Raw genomic sequence first — 19,609 nt, 5'->3', positions numbered from 1 at the left:
AACGGGTAATTAAATATAAAATTTTAAAAATTTTATATATAAATATATGTATATATGTATTTATATACATACATACATATATTTATGTATATGTGAATGTATATGTGTATATAAAAACATACATACATACAAACACAAATTATGTAATGGTTCATTTCTTCCAAGTATTGTGAAACATTCGTCGAAAATTTCATAAGTATTTATATTAATACGTATGAGTAGTCAAGTAGCCTAAGTAGATAACGTTCATCACCGATATTCCTCCCTCTCACTGATAATAAATTTACGATACATTAATGTGTCGAAGAGTTTGTATTTGTTTTTTTTTAAACAAGAAGGTATGTTTTTTATGAAAACGTGTTGGTTGAATACTATCAATATTCATATCAATAATGAACGTATAATGCCTAGCAAGTAAAATGTTGAAGAATTTTCTCCTGTACGCTATTGTTGTAAATGTTGTTGCGTTGAAGTTTTATATAAATTTACTAACGGTGTTAAGTGTAAAATGCTGTTTTAAACGGTCAATATTTATAAGTTAAATGAGTTGAAAATTTCTACGTATATGTTATTCATCGAAGATGTGGTCACGAATGATTTTTGGGCAGGAGAAATTCTTAGACATCTATTAGGGTAGTTATTTAGGTGATGATTTCTTAAGGTTAAATCCATTCGTTATGCTGCAATTAAAATCAAGTATTCATACTGGTTGCTACACTTTTAAAAATGTAGTTTTAATATGAAAATTATACCAACAATGATTATGACTTTTAATGGATAATACTAAAGCTAGTGACTGTTCGTTTGAACATGACAACACGACATAACACGGTGTTATAACGTACTTACGAAAGTATTACTTTTTTCATAAACATTTCCATTTAGATTTATCGTGGGTTTAAAGCTCATATTGTTTATCGATTCATCTCTCAAATTTTACTATATTAAAATTTTAAAATATACTTCAAGATGTGACTATGACGTTCTGTAAGCATTTCAAATTCAAAGCCACTAAAAAAAGAAAAAATATATAATCATTAATTCACATATAAAGATATTCTATAATATAAAGAAATATATGTGATTGTACAAACAATATTTATTATAACTAGTGTTGTAATGTTCAAATGATTGTCTCTTTTTTATATGATAAAAATATTTTAAAAACTCTTTGCAAAATTATTGCTCGTGCCTACAAATTGTTAAATCGCTCATCGAAGCGCTGTTAAAAGGTGGCAATAAGTCACAGTTGGTAGTTTCTGTAAGCGAGTATTTAATTAGTCCAACTAGTTCACAGCCAGTTCCTCCAATGATTTGGGTCTTTATTGCTAAGGTTGTTAAGCTCTACGTACGAATAAATAATTTTTTAAATAAATAATATTACTCTAAATCAGAGTATAAACAATAATAGTTTATTACCTAAATAATTATCTGATAAATATTATTGCTATTAAGTATTATATGGTTACTTACATGCCAGTAAAAAAGAGAATTATATTATTAAAAAAAAAATAAAGAGACAATACATAAATACTAGAGAAGTTTTAAAGAGAATAGTCATAGTAATTAATTATAACCTAGAATAAGGATAAGACAGTTATTATTGGAATAACTGGCTGATTCTAACTCTATCGAACAGTCCTCTTGGACATGCGGTTAAGATTTTAAAAAATATATATTTGTATATTATATGTATGATTAATTATAAAGATACGTATAATATACATTTATGAACATGGTTAAACTTTATTCTTATAAGGTGGGTAAAAAAAAAAAATACATAGAATGTATCTGTAATATTATTTCATTATCAGCCCAAGCTGGTACAGTGGGAACCTCACCATTTGTAAGCACTGTATTGCCTACAAAATCGTGATAGCTATTTATACAATTGATTTTAATTTTTTTTGACATTTTCATTTTCTGAGTGTTTGCGTATTCTAATAAAAAGCTGCATTAGAAGATTCCCAAATTTTTAAACTTATAATAATATCCAAGCATGTTTTCCACCGGTTTTCAAAATTATAAAAGCTGAAGTGATATTGTTAATGTAAGCTACCCAGTCGAGAAATTTATACGCAATACATTGAGTTTTAAAATAAAACTTATTCGTACAATTTTCAAAGAGCAACAATTTTGTTATTGTTGAGATGTCTCACATATCATATAAAATAGAGAAGCGTTTTCAAAAATAATTTGCTCAAACTAGGAGTGGTCTTAATTGTTAAGTTTCATTTCAAAAATAAATTATTCACGCTAGATTGCAGTATTTGTAATGTAAATAACATCTAAACGGTATAAAGCTCGAAAGATTATATAAAATTTCACACAAAAAGTACTCAGATTTGAATAATGAAATTAGCCTCAAATATTGGAATAATCGACGTGTTATTTGAATTACGCACTATGATGTAAAAACGTTTTATAACCTAATTATGAAATTTTCCTCAAGGAAACTAGCCTAATATAACATATATTACTGGAATGAAATATATTTTTCATTCGTTTTGTAATCATTTCTATTAGTTGAATGAGATCTAGTTTGAAAGTATAGATTGATTGGTCTAGTTTCATTAATATCGATAGGCTAACTGAACAGCTGCTTCCTTACTCTCTAGCAATAAATGACTCGGTGCAACTTAATTGTTAGGAAGATGTTTTTGTATAAATGTTTTCTTTACCATCTATTTCATTTTTTACAATCAATACCTTTGCAGGAAACAATAACTCTTAACTATAATTTTTCCTTTTTTTACAAAATTTACATAATTGTAATGAAAAATATTTGGAAAAAAATTCAATTTCAAAAGGATGAGTTTTCTGTAGCAGTGAAGCAATATAATACAATATACTGCTTGAATATATTTACTATTTTTTTAGTAAGAGGATTGCTTTTTGATAAAAATTAACTTGACTTTGCATAGGCAATGCAGTGTTCATGAAACACCATATCCCATAGTGGTGCTGTTAATTTTTAGCGAACAAAGTATTATGCTTATATGTTGAAGCTTTGTAGTTGATAATGTACTCACTGTAAATAGCTCTAAAATAGACGGCCCCATTGTCGTTACACTGATTTCAGAGTCCGTAGTACCTTATAAATTCAGTTGAACTCTTTTCATCATTTTAGACTGTGTAATTTTTTTTCTGCTGTGAATATGTATACTTTTAAACATGACATTCTGTAAGGTGTGAGTTTATAAAACTTGTAAAATTGTGGGTAAAAAAATTTGTTGGATTAATTTTAGAAGTCATCATGAATCCAAAAACAATAATCACTTTTATATTTTTTATGTAAACAATAAATTATAGTTAGGAAAAGTATACATATTAATCAACGTGTTGATTTTAAACAATTTATTAGTTTTTAACCATCAATTATTATTATATATATGAACCATTAACCCAATTAGTAAATAAATAAAAATATAAATTTATTATTTTAGAATTAAGTAAAAATAGCTATTTTTTAGAGTAAGAAGAACATTCAATGCAAAATAAATTTTATCTACTGGTACTTGGATCCTGAATCAGTGTAGGTTTGATAGAATGTATAACGGAAGGGTAAAAACACTTCAAAATAAAAATTATTAAAAAAATAAAAATAGATAAAAGCTGAAATTTGACAATCTAATAATCAAGTGTTTCCATTAATCCCAAACATTTATTGCTGTGTACATACTTTATGATACAATATTAAATCAATTTGAATCATGCTACAAAACCTGTACTCTTTTATTGGATATGTTACTTGCTTTTTATAAAAAAAAAATCTATTTGGTTTTTCTTCTTAAATTTTTGTAATAATGTTTTTGCATGCTTCAATTTTACTAATAATAATAATTAATTAAATTAATAAATAATAGAAGAAAAGTCTTCCCACATTGCATCAAATTGGATAGCTGCAGGCGTTAAAAAGTATAAAAACAGTGGAATTATTTTAAAAACACTGTTTGTTTTTTGTGTTTTTATTTATTTTTTTTTTTTTTAACAATTGTAGGTAAATTTTGATCAATTAGTAGGGGTTTTTCCAGTTTCTTTGCCAGCCTGTGGCAATAAATGATGTGGTACATTGTTTGTGGGTATGAAAGCCTATATAGTCAGACCGAATATTCTATTTACTCAACATATTACGACTGAGTCTGTGTCGACTGTAATGGCATAATATTGTTGCTCATAGTACTAGATATTGTGTTATATAATACAAGTTTTATGTGAATGAGAATTTTAATAAAGTACTGTTACAATAACTTGCATGGGTATCTATTTTTTATATAGTTTCTTAAATTTTGTATAAAAAAAAAGAAAAAAGAAAAAAACTATATTCATTCCTCATTACTTTTATATCTTAATTTTAAAAAAAAATTGAGCATCTGGTAAGTTCGTAAGTATTAGAGTGAAAAAATGTAGGATTATGCTAAGAGAGATTATAGATTATACATTCAATAAAATTACTTTATACATTCAATAAATTAATGTTTAAAAATTCTATAGGATTTGTAAGGATTTAGACATCGTTGTTGAAATTTATTTATATAAAAATAAACAAATGAAGAAATAGCTGTGTCACTTTAATGATTTCATCTCATAATATCTACGCATTTTTTACCTGTTGACAAATAACACTTAAAATCCGCTCAAATTAATATATTCCTACTTTAAATGTAATTAATGCCACACATTTTTTAAAAATAAATTTAAAATTGACATCAACGGATAGAACTTAACCTCTCCAAAACTAAAATAGCCATTTGTCAAATTTGACACTTCTGACAAATAGTTTTATAAGCAATAAAAAGTTGAGGTTGTAAATCAATAGAAATATCTGGGACTTCTGCAAGCTCGTTTTCTCCTTTACTTTTATTTACAGTTTAAGATATTTCATGCTAACTGTGGACTTAACAGGGCCTGGGCTAAGGTTAAGTTTGAGGTTAAAAGGAATCGGTCTTTTTACATTCTTCCGCGCTGCAATCAAACATATTGATTGAAAATTTACATTTTCAAACTTAGATGTGGATTATTTCAAATTTGGTTAAGCTTAGCCCATTAAATTTAAAAGGAAAAACAAAACTTATTATTTAATGTAGAAAATATATCCCTTATGGTGATTTACTACAGATTTTTTAATTTTAGATTATTTCAATTTATTAATTTAGATGCTTGCGTAAACAATTAGAGAGTTTGCTATTAATAATAATGTGTGGTGATTAGTGACCGCATCTCACGATTTCTAAATAAATATTAATAATAATGGCATTCAATGCTCCTCCTGAACAAAATATTGGATTTACTTTGACTATTAGAATAAAACATTAAATTTATTGTCACATTTTGGAAGCTGTTCATATTTTTATAATTCTGTAGACATAATAAAAAAACAAATCAAAACCAAGTTTTTTCTCGAAACTCTTTGCCTGGGAGACAAAGACAATTGAGTAACAGTTTTAGATAACAAGTTTAGATAAAGCAGGAATGTGATTCTTGACCAATTGTGACAGAAAGGTAAGATACTTTGTTTTCTTAACCTCTCCAAAACTAAAATAGCCATTTGTCAAATTTGACACTTCTGACAAATAGTTTTATAAGCAATAAAAAGTAAATCAATAGAAGTATCTGGGACTTCTGCAAGCTCGTTTTCTCCTTTACTTTTATTTACAGTTTAAGATATTTCATGCTAACTGTGGACTTAACAGGGCCTGGGCTGCTAAGGTTAAGTTTGAGGTTAACAGGAATCGGTCTTTTTACTTTCTTCCGCGCTGCAATCAATATTGGTCAATCGTGATTTTATCTACAGATCTTTGTTAAGATCAAGGCTTTTTATCAGATTGTAAAGCATTAAGGACTCCCAAGTGTATTATTCAGGTCTAGGCTTTTCCACTTGTGAGCGGGAGCCTTCATAAGCCTAGAATCAAAATGCACTGTATTAGCAATTTGGTATGGTGAAAACATGGTATCATCATCAGCTGCCCCATTACCTGAACAAAACTTTGTTTTCCCAATGTCTGACAGGCTTAATGCAATCCTAAATGGCTCTAGACTTTACTATCGACGAGGTTGACATCTGGTGGTCTGAGTGAATCTTTTGTTAGTAATGCCCAGCCTTTTGGTCTTCTTGACACAGTGCCCAATTGAATGACAGTGGCATATCGTCCAAAACTTAAAAGTGAGTCACAGCTTCTCCTGCCGTTTATCCTCGTTACCCTATTCAGCAAACATACCATCACTTGACCTTTTCAACTACTTTTTGGTTACTCTTTTAGTAGTTATGACCCTCTAGTCTTTTGTTTTTTTCCATAAGTACCAGCTGCTAACCCAAATTCGGTCTTGGGGACTGTATACTAGACAGTCTGCATTAACTGTCTTCTTTTACCTAGCCAGTTCTATTGGGTATTTCTATTTGAGATTAATGTTAGAACTACTAAACCTAGGATGTGTTAGGACCTAATTGGAATGATGCTCACTGATACATGATCCAGAGGCTTAATGATATGGGATGAAGAAGAAACAACAAATCATACTTTCTGTTGGTGCGGCTTTTGTACGAGAAGAAAAGCCCCTATACATTGGAGAGGAAAAGTTAAGGTGTTAAAGAAAAAACATCAACAAGGTCCCAGGATAGGAAAATTTATTTTATAATAATAAAAATTTACACTTTTAATAAATTGCATTGTACAATAAATAACAGCATGCATTTGTACTAATGGGTTTTTATGTTTTCCTTCTCTTTTTTCCTGTAAAATAAGAATGGAATGTTAAATAAGTATGGTTGATATTAAATGAGCGATTGTTTTATAAACCTTTTTTTGTTTGTGACATTTTTCGTTTTAATCCTTTTTTCCTCTTAGAAATGGAACTTTCGTCTCCCATTAAAATACTGGTGTCTTCGAATCTGGTTATTTCATCACCGATTGTGCTTAGAACACTAATATTTTTAGCTCGTCTTTTCTCTTGTTTGGTTACAGGTAGCCTTGTCATATATTCTTCCTCAAATCTAAAGATAAACGAATGCTTAAAAATCTATTTTTTTAAATATAAACTGTTGAAAAAAATGTATGCATACTCTTGTTTGCGTTTTTGGTATTTATCTTCCTTCTGCTTTAACGAATTTGTCATCCGTACTTCAACAGGAGTTTCTAAATACTCTTCTTTCAATTCCTGCATTACAGAACTTTGAAGGGCATGTTTACGAGCCCGGTTGATTATCTTCTCTCGCTTCGATGTGCGACTTTCATCCCCATCTGAATAATTTTTTTACAACATAAATAAACAATGCAAAATATAAAACAGTCGTATAATCAAGTGATACCGTAATAGACAGCAGATAGCTTAGGTGGTACGTAAACTCCGCTTTTCTTCTTTTTAGTCTCTTCCGTATCATCTTCCGATTCAGACTCTTCTTCAAGCTGTAGCAAAATCAAATTATTTTGAGAGAAATATACATAAAAATATACTTTCTATTGCAATTATGAGTATTAATTACCTCAGTTTTCATATTTGCAGGATTCGCTTTAAACTGGCTTGGGTCATTTTCATTCAGGGTACCGGTTATTGCAATTTTGACCAGCTTATCAATCTGATATTTAAGTTTCTGTTCGATCGGACGAATCTTTTCCAATATGACCCTTAGTTCAACGAGCATTTCTGAAATAATAATTCGATTTATAATTATAATCAATTCAACAGTAAGGGCCTAAAAACACCACACCTATAGCTGGACTGTTGACTATGGACTTTCCAGTAGCTTTCATAATAATAACTTGCAACATGTTCATCAAATAAAACATTAGAAGTTGGTTTTTCACATCTAAAAGGCTGATACCCTACAACAGAAAATATTAGCAAGTGGGGAAAATATATATAGTTTTTTCCCCATACAAATGAACCCTATTTTAACTTTAAATTAACCATTTTCATTTTAAATTAACTTTTATTTTACTTCGAATTAAGCATTTTATTTCAAATTGACTTTTTTAACTACAAATTAACCATTTTTTATTTCAAATTACCTTTTTTTACTTCAAGTTAACCTTTTTTTATTTTCAAATTAAACTTTTTTTCTCCAAACTAACGTTTTTACTTCAAATTAAACCTTTTTAACTTCAAATTAACCCTTTTTTATTTCAAATTAACCTTTTTTTACTNACCATTTTTATTTCAAATTAACTTTTTTAACTTCAAATTAACCATTTTTATTCCAAATTAACAATTTTTTAAACTTCAAATTAACTAATTTTATTTCAAACTAATCTTTTCTAACTTCAAATTAACCCTTTTGGACTTAAAATTAACCATTTTTATTTCAAATTAACTTTTTTAACTTCAAATTAACCATTTTTACTCCTGTTGGCCGACGTTCTCACTGTAACTCCGGAGTTGCGGGGAGGATGTTTGTCATTTTTTGGCTCCATGTTCAAAATTGGGGAAAATTAGCCTTGGAAAATGGGGTTTTGACTGGTGTCAAGCTTAATGAACAAAAAAAGTATTTTGCTCGCAAGAAACACTTGATGAATTTTTTACTACTCATAATTATCTTGAAATCAACCTGAAAAATAGATTCATGACTTGGTGAGATAAATGTAATTTTATCATCAATCAAGTTACCGCAGACGTTTTATCAGGAAAACTTGGGAAATCCTTAAATTTTTTATGGCTACATAGGTGATAAGGATTTAATAACTAGTGTTTATTCAATACATCGCTAGCTCTAAATGAGGTAAAATCCTGCTCACCGATCAATGCCTGAGCTGCAATATGCATTCTTTTAACATCTAAGGGTGTATGATAGTGTGTAACACCTTCCAATATTATAGCCGGTCGGTATTGATGAATGAAAATAATATAACGCTAGCGACACTATATATATATTTGAAAAAGAAAGTTTTCTTTTGTCCATTAATTATATTATATTTTGTTTTAAATTTTCAGTTAACACGTTAAGTTAAAAGTCTTTCTTTTTTATGTTTTCCCTCACTTTTGTAGAGTTTCAAGTTCTTTTTTGGATACCTGTATCTTTTCCCCCAATTTAATATTTAGTTTGTAACTTGTACAGAAAATTTCTTACTGCATTCTTCGGCATGGATGTCATAACAATTTTTATTAACTAAGAAAAATATAACATTTTTATTTAAAAAGCTAATAGAAACTAATAGTTATGCCAAAACCATATGCGACTCACAGATGTACCTGTGGCACTGAGGGTTAATTTTACTAGTCTAAAGGCGATCAATTACCTGGGCCATGTCCATCTCAAAAGATTTAAGAAAATAAGGAGGCAGCAAAAGGCGTCGACACGTCCTCACAACAGGCCTACAGCCACGGCAACTGCTTAACTTTAACCGATAGTCTCTATCAGGGACGACCTCTCTAATGAGCTGTCATGAGAATTCTTCTCGCCACATAATGTAAACAATTGGCCCGCTATTTTTAAAGAAATACTTGCTAATTTAAAATTAAAATTTGTTTCTCCACTCTAGGAAAGAGTCTCATGTACTTTACGTTTCTTATTTCTGCTATACAGTTAGGTAGCAGCTCAGGTATGTTTAGCTTAATTATGGATAATTCGCAAGGCTTGTCTTTGGGTGAACTTCGCTGGTTTTTCAAGCTCAGAGGTGATCTTTTGTATCTGAATGGTGCCCCCTTTCCGACTCGGGGTAGGACCTGAACCCTTATGTGGCATAGGAATCCACACTATTAACGAATATCTCAGACAGAAGGACAAAAAGAAAATGAGTTAACTTTGGAATTCACTTATTGGACATAGACAATCCAAGAATCTTCTAACCAATTTTGGCAAGAAAGAAATCACAGAATGTGTAAAAGGAAGCAGGAATAGACTGCGAATCCTAACAGGATTCCTGACAGGACACTGTAGATTAAATGGACATCTAAAGAAAATTGGAATAATCCAAGATGGCACATGTAGATTCTGCAAGGAAGCAGAAGAGACACCAACACACTTTCTAACAAACTGCGGAGCTACATTAGCCCGCAGGAGGAAGTGTTTTGGGATGTACAATGTGACCATAGAAGAACTACAACCACTGAAACCGGGCCTATTAATCAAGTTTCTTGATGAAATAGGACTCACCGATGTGCTTTAGGCAGAGCACAGGGGATACAATAGCTCTTAAAGGGCGCAGTATACCATACCCTGAAATATTACATATACATCTTCCGACTCGGGGAAATGAATGGTGTCCTCTATGTAATTCAGGTGTTAGGGAGGATCATTCTTCGGCTGAATGCATCATTTTATCAGAGATCCACTGTTTACACTTGAATTATTCTGTAATTGCAAAAGACCAACTTATTGTTCTATTTAAGTGTAAGTTTAGGAATTAATTAAATATGCTTGACATGCCTGGCACTATCGGCACGAATTAGTGGTGGAATTTAATTTCTAATGAATCTTTGTTTTTCTTTAATCTTCATTGTTTTTTTCCTTATTAAGTAGTTCTTACTTTTTCCCTTTGTACAAAAAAGCCACTATCACTTCTATATATTATCCAGTGACCTCCGGCAGATGGATTTTCTTTTGCCATGCTGTATAATACTTTGTTTTACTTATTAAATTGTGTTTAATTGTTATGTACTATACAAGTAATAAAGTATATTATTATTATTAGTCTCTGTCAGGAAGCATGCACTTTGTCCTCACACCCAGGGTTTCATGAGAACCAGATTGGTCAGGGATGGTAGCAGCACAGCAAAGCCCTCGCTCTGACCTATCAACGGTCTCTGAAAATCTGATCGATTACAGACAACTTTAAAAGAAACTTATTAAACGACTCAACTGACCACAAACTCAATACAAAAGAAATGTTTATGAAGTAGTACATCAGTTAAGCTATACCACTGAAGATGGTGAAATGCCTAGTAGCAGAGGGGAGTGTATTTTTTTACTTACATTATTACAGTTTAGCTCGCCGTTCTTCAGCTTTTTCAGAATTTCTTGCAAAAGGTCAGTCACAGTCTTCGCGTTATCCGAGATCTCTTTGAAAAACAGCATAGCTTTTTCTTTCTCGTCGTCCTACAATGAGAGTTTTCCTAATCGTTCTTTAAACAAAAAGAAACACAATACGATTACCTTTTCCTGGACGTCGTTTTCAGCAGTAATCATTTTTCTTTCTTTTTTTTAACTTAAAACGGCACCAATTCCACAAGAACAACCTTTAGACACGACACGTGGTTGAGAAAAGGACAACAACAACGAAGTTGAATTGTTAAAAGGTTCTGCAAAGTTTAACTTAGCGTTGCCAACCTTAAACTTGCGATATTTCCCACTTCCCCGACTTTTGGGAAAAGACAAAAACAATTCTACTCGCAAAACCAGGGAAAGATAAATCAAAAAGTGTCAAGATTTTGTCAACGTTGAATCGAAATTTAGAAGCTAACAGACAAAAAATGAAAAGTTTGGATTCTTCATGAACCACCACTGCTCAACTGAGAGTATCAGAGATTAACTAAATAATTTTAAATAAGGGATAGAGATAAGGATAAAAGAGGCGGCCACAAGGCACCTCAACTTGAGTATATCTATGTACTCCTCTATTTTTAAAACTCACTGACCAGCATCAGATTGTTAAACAACCTCCATATCCTTGCCAGCAGCTCCTAGGTGTAGTCTTCCTTGCGGCTTTTACTCTCTTAGTTGCAAGAATCTGCACCTATATAGACCCTCACAAAAATATAAAACATATTCCGCTCTGTCCTCTTCTTCCTGGCAGTATCTGCACAGTGTTTCTTCTCTGTACTCATATCCAGTTGTATGTGCCTTCTTAGGCGGCAGTGCCCTGTCAATAGTCTAACCAGAATCCTAGTTCTGTGTTGGTTGCCCTCCAGTAATTCCTTTGTAAGTCTTGTTCGCGTGTCTCATGCCTGGGGTATTGTTCCACCTAGTTTTGGAATCATTAAGGATCCATTTTTGGATGTGTCCTTTTTTTTGTTTTAGGTCACAGTAGGGTTCAGGACATAGAAAATTCATATTGACTCCTTTTTTTTGGCCAACATGTCCACTTTCTCATTAGCTCTATATGCTGAATGCCCAGAACCCATACCACAGTCAAGCAGTGTTGGGCAAAAATTAGTCATGTCTAATGATTAATGATTGATCACTCAGACTGTTAGTCATGATTGGTAGTAAGTGACTAATTAAATACGAGGCATGACTAATTTAGTCACAATATAGTTAGTCGGCCCATAAACCTTCCACTTTATATATATAGTTAGTCATCACTAAATTTCGATAAATCATGTTCAAATGGGTGCTCAAAAAATGAAAAATACACTTCATCACTTTTAAAAAATTTTCTAACAGAAATTTATTTAATCAAAACGAAAATCCTTCCGTTAACCTTATTTAACAAAAATCAATCTTCCAATTATAAGTAAAACTCCGTCGATATGAAAAGCCAAAAAATAATGATAATGATAATAATAATAATAAAATAAAATAAAAAAAATCCTATAACAAGCTACACTTTGAAAAGTAAATATGTTTACATAACCGATCAATGGAAAAAATATTTCTTTGAATTAAAATTTATTCCACTTAAAAGGAGAGATTTCTTCATTATTTGGAAAATACACCATCTAGGGGGTCTTGATTGTAATAAAATAGACATGTAGAATAATTATGTAACTTTGGTTTTCGTTTTTGATAACAATTTTGGAAGGTTGGCCTTGAGCACGACTGTCATCTCAAAATTTTTATCCGGAGTCGGTTGGATTTTGGTAAGTTGGTCATTGTAGCCAGAGTTGGGCAAAATCAAACTAATTCAATCATGATTAAGAATTTTGATTGAAGTTTAATCATGATTGAATTAGTCATGAGTAAATTAATCATTATATGATTTAGTCATACCTCATGATTGAATTAATTATGATTAAATCATATAATGATTAATTTACTCATGACTAATTCAATCATGATTAAACTTCAATCAAAATTCTTTATCATGATTGAATTAGTTAGATTTTGCCCAACTCTGCGGTCAAGTCATTGGTGTCACTGACTTGTGCCAGGGTTTCTATACAATTCCTTACACTTTTTGCGTTTACCTCAATTCAATCAAATATAAAACACTAATCTTCAAATTGAATGTTCCTATTTACCTAACAAAGTCGATCCACTCATTCTTAACACATAATTTTTCACTGAGTACAATGGTCGCAATGGAGCCAATTTGGCTTTCAAAAATCAAAAAGCACAGAGGGTGCACTTGTTAATTTTTTGACCATGGTCTATAATGATTTGAACAATGGTACAAAGGTTGCTGGACTATTTCTAGATATTACAAAAGCTAGTTCATGAAATTTAATTCAAAAGTTGGATGATACAGGAATTACAGGTGCATTGAGGTGATTCCAGTCCTATCTTTCTGAATGCAATCAATGTGTTTGTATTGGAAGTAGCCTGAGAACGAGTACAAAAATAGACAATGGGGTTGGTCAATACAAGGCTCCATGTTAGCTCTCCTTCTCTTTTCTTATGAATCTTAAACTGTTCACCATTGTGCAAGAATGAAATTTATGTATGAAAAACTCAAGTTATTACATCTATACTGTGAAATAAGGATAAGGATATAAGGTGGTCAGTCACTCTTGCACCATGAGCTAAATAGATCTATTGCATCTCTAATTCTGAGTTCCCTGGCCAGCTTTACACTATTGACCCAGTTGCATACGCCAGTGGTTCTATTTTTATTAGTCTGCAATTTTTTCTCACCTAGCTGCAGAAACTTATGCTTTGATAGATCCTCAACGAAAAGTCTTTATTGAGTAATATAGGCAAACATAACTGCTACCACCACTGTACAATAATAAAATTTATGCATGAAGAACTCAAGTTATCACATCTGTCCTGTGAAATAAAGAAAGGGGTGGGGGCGTCGGTGGCCTCAATGGTTTAGGCGTTGACACGGCGCTCATCACTGTAAGGTAAAGGTCCCGGGTTCGAATCCAGCGGCCCTGCATTCAAACCCCACATACTTACAAATGGGCTTTTTTTTTCAAAAACACCAACACCCCGAGGGTTATATAACCTCTGCTGTTACAAACCCTCGTAAAAAAAAAAAAAATTTAGACTATAGCTCAAGTTCCACAACCTGGCTAGTGTTTTCTTTTGAGTACAATACTATTTTATATTTTTCTTCAACTAGCTGTAGAAATGTATGCCTTGCTAGCTCCTCAACAAAAAGTCTTTATTGAGCAGTATAAACAAATACAACTGCTACCACCATTGTACAAATAAAATTTATGAAAAAAGAGCTCAAGTTATCACATATGTGCTGTAAAATAAGGATAGCTATATAGGGAGGTCACACTTTTGCACCTTGAACTAAATATATCTGTTGTTCTCCTCTACTTCTGTTAAGAGTTCACTAGCCAGCTTTAGGAATGTGTTGTGTGGTCTCTTTTCTTAAATCTGCACAACGGTTCTTTAGATCAGTCTCAATGCTCGGTGCACTGTTTCTTGGAACCTTTGTATTTACCATACTGGCAGCTCTGGGTGGTTCAATCCTAGCATAGCCCATTATGCTTTAATTACGAATTATGTTTCTTCTGACAGTACTCCTATTCACTCACCCCTTGGTTGTTGACCCTAAAGGATTCAACAAGGATCCATTGTTTAATGGTTCCTTTTTTGGAAAAATGCCACTAGGTTTTGCGCTGAAAGTATTCATACTAACCCCTTCTACTTCTATTTTAGCTCACCAGTCAGCTTTAGGCTATTGATCACATTCAGCTTAGCAAGTGGTTCTTCTCTGTAGAAGACTGCTTGCTGGTTTTCTTAGTCACATAATGTGTTCCATGGTCTCTTCCTCTTTTTCAAAGAAACTGCCCACTGTCCTGCCAGTACTTTTATCAGGTACGTATACCCTCGTACATGACTGTCCGGTCAGAGGCTTTACCAGAATCATGGTTTTATATCAGTTCACAGTCACTTTTGTTTTGAAAATTGATAAGCCTGTATGTACAGAGCAAAAAATATCCATATATTTCCACTCTTGGAGCCTGCTACTGACACGTCCATACTTGTGCCCAGGAGCCAATGTGACTGTCAGTTATTTTTACAATGACTTCCACCAAGGATTCCATGCAACTCCAGACAATTTTACTTTACTTTTTATAATGTGAAAAGTCGGACTGATGAGAGTATTTCTATCTTCTTAGAGTGGATTCGAAGCCTTTTTTTATTATCTGTAGAAGGAAATGTCTAATTTAAAAACCTGCATTGGTCCAGGATTTGCAGTCAGTTCAGTCTTTGGATTTATTCCTAGGACTTTGTTTCCTGTGTCATCCATGGTTTCTGACGGTTGTTGATGATTAAAAAAAAAATAAAACTAACTGACAATATAGTTCAAGAGATGTATTAAATATTTAATAAATTAACAATAAATTAGAAATACATTTAAATTTATTTATTTAAGCCCAAAATAATATTACAATTCATAACCACATTATACAAAATGGAATACAATAAGACAGCCATATATAATTCTTTTTTAAATTTAATTTAATTTGTTTGCAATTGTATAATTTGAAACATTATGAAAAATCGACGTCATTTATCATTTCCACCTTTTTTCCAGTCTTTTCTAAGATGCTTTTGGCTTCTTCTTCAGAAACCGATCCTCTAATGATCACCGTTTTCGAATCTAGATCAACATCGTAGGCCACTATTCCCTTGTCTGAAAGATAAACAAAGAGATTTTTTAAACTTTTATCTTTGAGCAAGTGTAAATTTTATGCTGAAAGTATAAACATCCGGGACCAAACTGTTTACAAATAGGGAAAAAATATTTCACAGAAATAAACAAGTGATATCATTTTAGTATTTTGTTTTGAAAGGTTTGCAAGTTGTAGAAAATTTTTCGGAATTTTTTATTTATTTTTTTTATCATATTTCTCTGGTTATTCATGCTGAATTTTCTCAAAACAAATTAAAATCAGTCTCCAGAAAAATAACGAGAGATCTCAGCTTAGAAGTACAAACTGAACAAGGCCCCTCTTGCTTTTATAAGTGCTTCCTTTCCTTTATGGCAAACACAAAAAAAAAAAAAATTGTACAAAATCCTGAGATATGTTGTCTCCCTCGTCCAATACTGCCTTTAGCATTTCAAGGTTGTAAAGGGTTAATACGATGACTAAACCTTTCTTTTCAGACTGTCCCAAATGTGTTCGATTAGGTTGACTTGTTGCCGGCCACTCAAGGGTCACCTGTTCTGTTCAGGTACTCAGAAACATACGTGGCCTTATGTATAAGCAATAATTACGAGCCTAGAAAAAGCATAAAAGATACTACATAATCTTGTAAAATCAATTAAGCGTATCTTAGGGCATTCAAGGCGCCAGAGCATGACAGTGCCCCCTCCAAATTCACTGTTTCCAACAAGCAAAGGATTTTTCAATGTTTACTTTTTACGGAATTTAAAATATTTATTCAGCCTCATTTGAATTCTGAAGCTATAAACTGTTTAGCTTTCATTTTTGTTTTCTTCATTTCAATTTTTAAATGTAAAATGCCATTTAGTGCTGAGGATGTTGCACAAGGTGTGGCAATTATTGATGATGGACGTTCCATCAGGTATGCTATTGCCATCGGGGGTTCCTATTAAAGTCTGCGAGACGCCGTTAGACGTTTTCGAAAAACTGGTTCCTACCATAGAAGGCACAGTTCTGGACGCCCAAGGATGACAGTACCACAGGGTGACCGTTTTTTGACTTTTAGAATTTTGCGAAACCGGCTCCTTACTGTTGTTCAAGCGATTCATCAGCTCCAGGAAGTTCAAGCTGTCCAAATTTCTGAACGCACTGATCGAAGAAGATCAAATCAGTATGGACTGATGGCTTTTCAGTAAGAGGACCAGAATTGACCAGAACACATGGAATTGCATGGTTCGCATTTGCTCGAGAACACAACCATTGGTCTTTGGATGATTGGTCTCCTGTACTTTTTACAGATGAGTGTAGATTAGCTCTACGCAGATGGGTGTGAAAGAGTGTGAAGAAGGTGAAATGAAAGGCTCGAAGCCTGTAATTTTCCCCAGAGTCAACCTTTTCATGAGGGTCTTAGCCTGGCCAACCCGTTCTCCAGACTTGAACCCATCGAACATTTACGGGATAACCTCAAAAAACAAATAAGAGCACATCCATCACATCCTGATACACTCCATGATCTTGAAAGGACTCTGTGAAGAATGGGCTAACCTTCAGCAAAGAGACATTTCCAGACTAGTAGAAAGTATGCCGAGGCGACTTCGAGATGTAATTAAGGCAAGAGGATTTAAGTAACATGCTACTGAAATGTTAATTAAAAATCTAAAACAAATTTTATACGACTGACTTTTTTAAATTTTCCTTAGCAGTTTACTTTTTTAGACAAAGACTCAATTATTAAACATTAAAAAACGTGACTTTGATTAGTTTGTTAAAATATATACAAATCAAGTTATATTACGAGTGGGTGGAATTTTTTGTCTGCTTGTGTGTATATTTCCAATGGAAGCCGGTTTAGCAGTTTCTAGTGCAATTGACTTGTTTTCATTACTACTATAAACTTGTGCAACATAATCCTTTAAATTGAAAGAGAAAGTACTTTATTCCAGGACTACAGTCCCCTAAGAATAATAATAATAATAATAATAATAATCTTATTTTATATATTACCAACTCAACGGATTGTATCTTCTCTATTGATAGGTTGAAAAATTCCAAGTTCTCCGTGGTTGAAAACCTTTATTCAATTTAGTAAATTACATGGCGTTTAGGGCTCCTGGCCATCAGAAACTAAACATAGAGAAATCTCATGGTGTAATTCCCATTCTGAAGGCAAGATTGGGAATTATACCATGAGATTTCTCCATGTTTAGTTTCTGATGATGGGCCACGAGCCCGAAACATTCATGTAATTTACTAAATTGAATAAACAGCCTATCAATACAGAATAATAATAATGTAACAAAAATGTTTACAAATCTGGCACTTGAATTAATGAAGTTTTGACATCAACAAAAAGTGAAATACGTTAATATATAATAATAAATAGCATGAATGTGTATTTTTTTTAAATTGACTTAAGACTTTTAATCACAAGTGAAAAGGTCAAAGATTGGAAATCAAAGATAGGGTTAATAAAATTTAAAAAAATCAAATGCGAGAATGACAAAATGTGAAGAGCCCACAATGTCCCTAGCTGCTGGCAGGCAAAAATAATAATAATAATTAACTTTATTACCTATGTTCTTTTGAAGAACTTTTTTGACAGCTGTTTCACAACTGGAACAAGTCATATCAACCTTGAATACCTAAAAAGGAACATAATTTTAAATCATACATGATTAGAAAAAAACACTGAAAGTGTACTTAATTAATAAAAAATTTAACGATGAACTAGATTATCGACCTGCTGGATACAAGAAGTCTTTTCAGAGGATCTTCGGAAGAGGTAGGATCTTCCGAAGATCCTCTGAAAAGACTTCTAATAAAAAATTGTATAAAAAAATCTGTTTCATTTTATCTTACGATATGAAAAAGGAGATGGGAAAAGTGAGATATACACACTCAAACATGAAAAAGAAAAGGATTTAAGATAAATAAAGAAAACTAAAAGAAATACTTACGAAAGTGTGCATGACGACCGGCTCTGGTAAAATTGTGGCGAGATTAACAAGAGACGAAAGACGAGCTATACCGACTGACAAGTGACAACTGAATGAACTGAAACTGATAGAATGCGCCGCCGATAAACAAATTTCAGACAAGGAGTGGGGACTGAAAATGTGCTGTCAGGCTATCTCGAATAAACGTCACAGCATGACTAATCCCATGGTTAAATTCATTTTACAAACTTATCTATTTATCTATTTATTTATACGTACGGATCAAAGATCCTTTTGTAAAGAATATAAATCACGAGATTGTAAACAATTTAAGTAGGAGATAAACAAAATTGATAAAATAAAAAGAACCACGGCAACAACAACCATTAGCATTTTTACTAATAATAATGATAATAAACTATAGGACTTGGGCTGATGGCGGAAATTTTATAAAAATACCCCATCGACCCCAATTTAGATTAGATTATTACAGGGAACAGGTAAGATGGAGGAATATCGAGTACACCATCTACCAAACATAATGAGTGCGATCAATGTATGTTGGTGTGAATGTATTTATTGGTGTGAATGGGGAGGGGCTGATGGCGAAGTAGCATCTCCATCACCCCTCATCTTACGAGTGTGACTTGGGTCTACGGCAGAAAACTTTTAAAGTACCCCATCGACCCCAAATTAGATTAGCTTATTACAAGGAACAGGTATATGGAGGAATATTGAGTACACCATCTACCAAACAGAATGAGTGCGATCAATGTATGTTGGTGTGAATGGAGAGGGGCTGATGGTGAAGTAGCATCTCCATCGCCCCTCATGTTGCGTGCGTGACTTGGGTCTACGGCGGAAAACTTTTAAAGTACCCCATCGACCCCAAATTAGACTAGCTTGTTACAGGGAACAGATAGATGGAGGAATATCGAGTACTCCATCTACCAAACAGAATGAGTGCGATCAATGTATGTTGGTGTGAATGTATTTATTCGTTATTG

General features: G+C 32.4%; 2 protein-coding genes across 2 annotated transcripts; both read right to left on the bottom strand.

Moving 5' to 3' along the window:
- Window positions 1-6,667: 6,667 nt before the first annotated feature.
- LOC106664150 (neuroguidin-A) lies at window positions 6,668-11,239 on the bottom strand. The gene is made up of 8 exons (XM_014389600.2): window positions 11,087-11,239; window positions 10,907-11,029; window positions 7,706-7,820; window positions 7,481-7,641; window positions 7,307-7,403; window positions 7,061-7,238; window positions 6,798-6,991; window positions 6,668-6,731 (listed from the first exon to the last, which is right to left on the bottom strand). Exons 1-8 carry the CDS (start codon window positions 11,117-11,119, stop codon window positions 6,709-6,711), a joined length of 924 nt encoding a protein of 307 aa, XP_014245086.1. The 5' UTR covers window positions 11,120-11,239; the 3' UTR covers window positions 6,668-6,708.
- A 4,161-nt stretch (window positions 11,240-15,400) lies between these two features.
- LOC106664062 (copper transport protein ATOX1-like) lies at window positions 15,401-18,791 on the bottom strand. Its single transcript, XM_014389441.2, has 3 exons — window positions 18,624-18,791; window positions 18,239-18,308; window positions 15,401-15,692 (listed from the first exon to the last, which is right to left on the bottom strand). Exons 1-3 carry the CDS (start codon window positions 18,633-18,635, stop codon window positions 15,550-15,552), a joined length of 225 nt encoding a protein of 74 aa, XP_014244927.1. The 5' UTR covers window positions 18,636-18,791; the 3' UTR covers window positions 15,401-15,549.
- Between the last annotated feature and the right edge of the window lie 818 nt (window positions 18,792-19,609).

Source organism: Cimex lectularius, unplaced genomic scaffold (genome assembly GCF_000648675.2).
Source record: "Cimex lectularius strain Harlan isolate CLEC.00 unplaced genomic scaffold, Clec_2.1 scaffold82, whole genome shotgun sequence".
NCBI lineage: Eukaryota > Metazoa > Arthropoda > Insecta > Hemiptera > Cimicidae > Cimex > Cimex lectularius.
The sequence above is the reverse complement of the archived record's forward strand: the minus strand, read 5'-3'. Positions and strand labels throughout refer to the sequence as shown.

Bases quoted from the DNA above. Each gene is read 5' to 3' on its own strand.
- LOC106664062 (XM_014389441.2), bottom strand. The intron at 15,693-18,238 runs GTAATAAAGTTA...TTTATCTTTCAG, and splicing joins AGTTCTTCAAAAGAACATAG to ACAAGGGAATAGTGGCCTAC.
- LOC106664150 (XM_014389600.2), bottom strand. From the start codon at position 11,119: ATGATTACTGCTGAAAACGACGTCCAGGAAAAG. The intron at 11,030-11,086 runs GTAATCGTATTG...CTCTCATTGTAG, and splicing joins AAAACGACGTCCAGGAAAAG to GACGACGAGAAAGAAAAAGC. The intron at 6,732-6,797 runs GTTTATAAAACA...CTTATTTTACAG, and splicing joins AATGTCACAAACAAAAAAAG to GAAAAAAGAGAAGGAAAACA.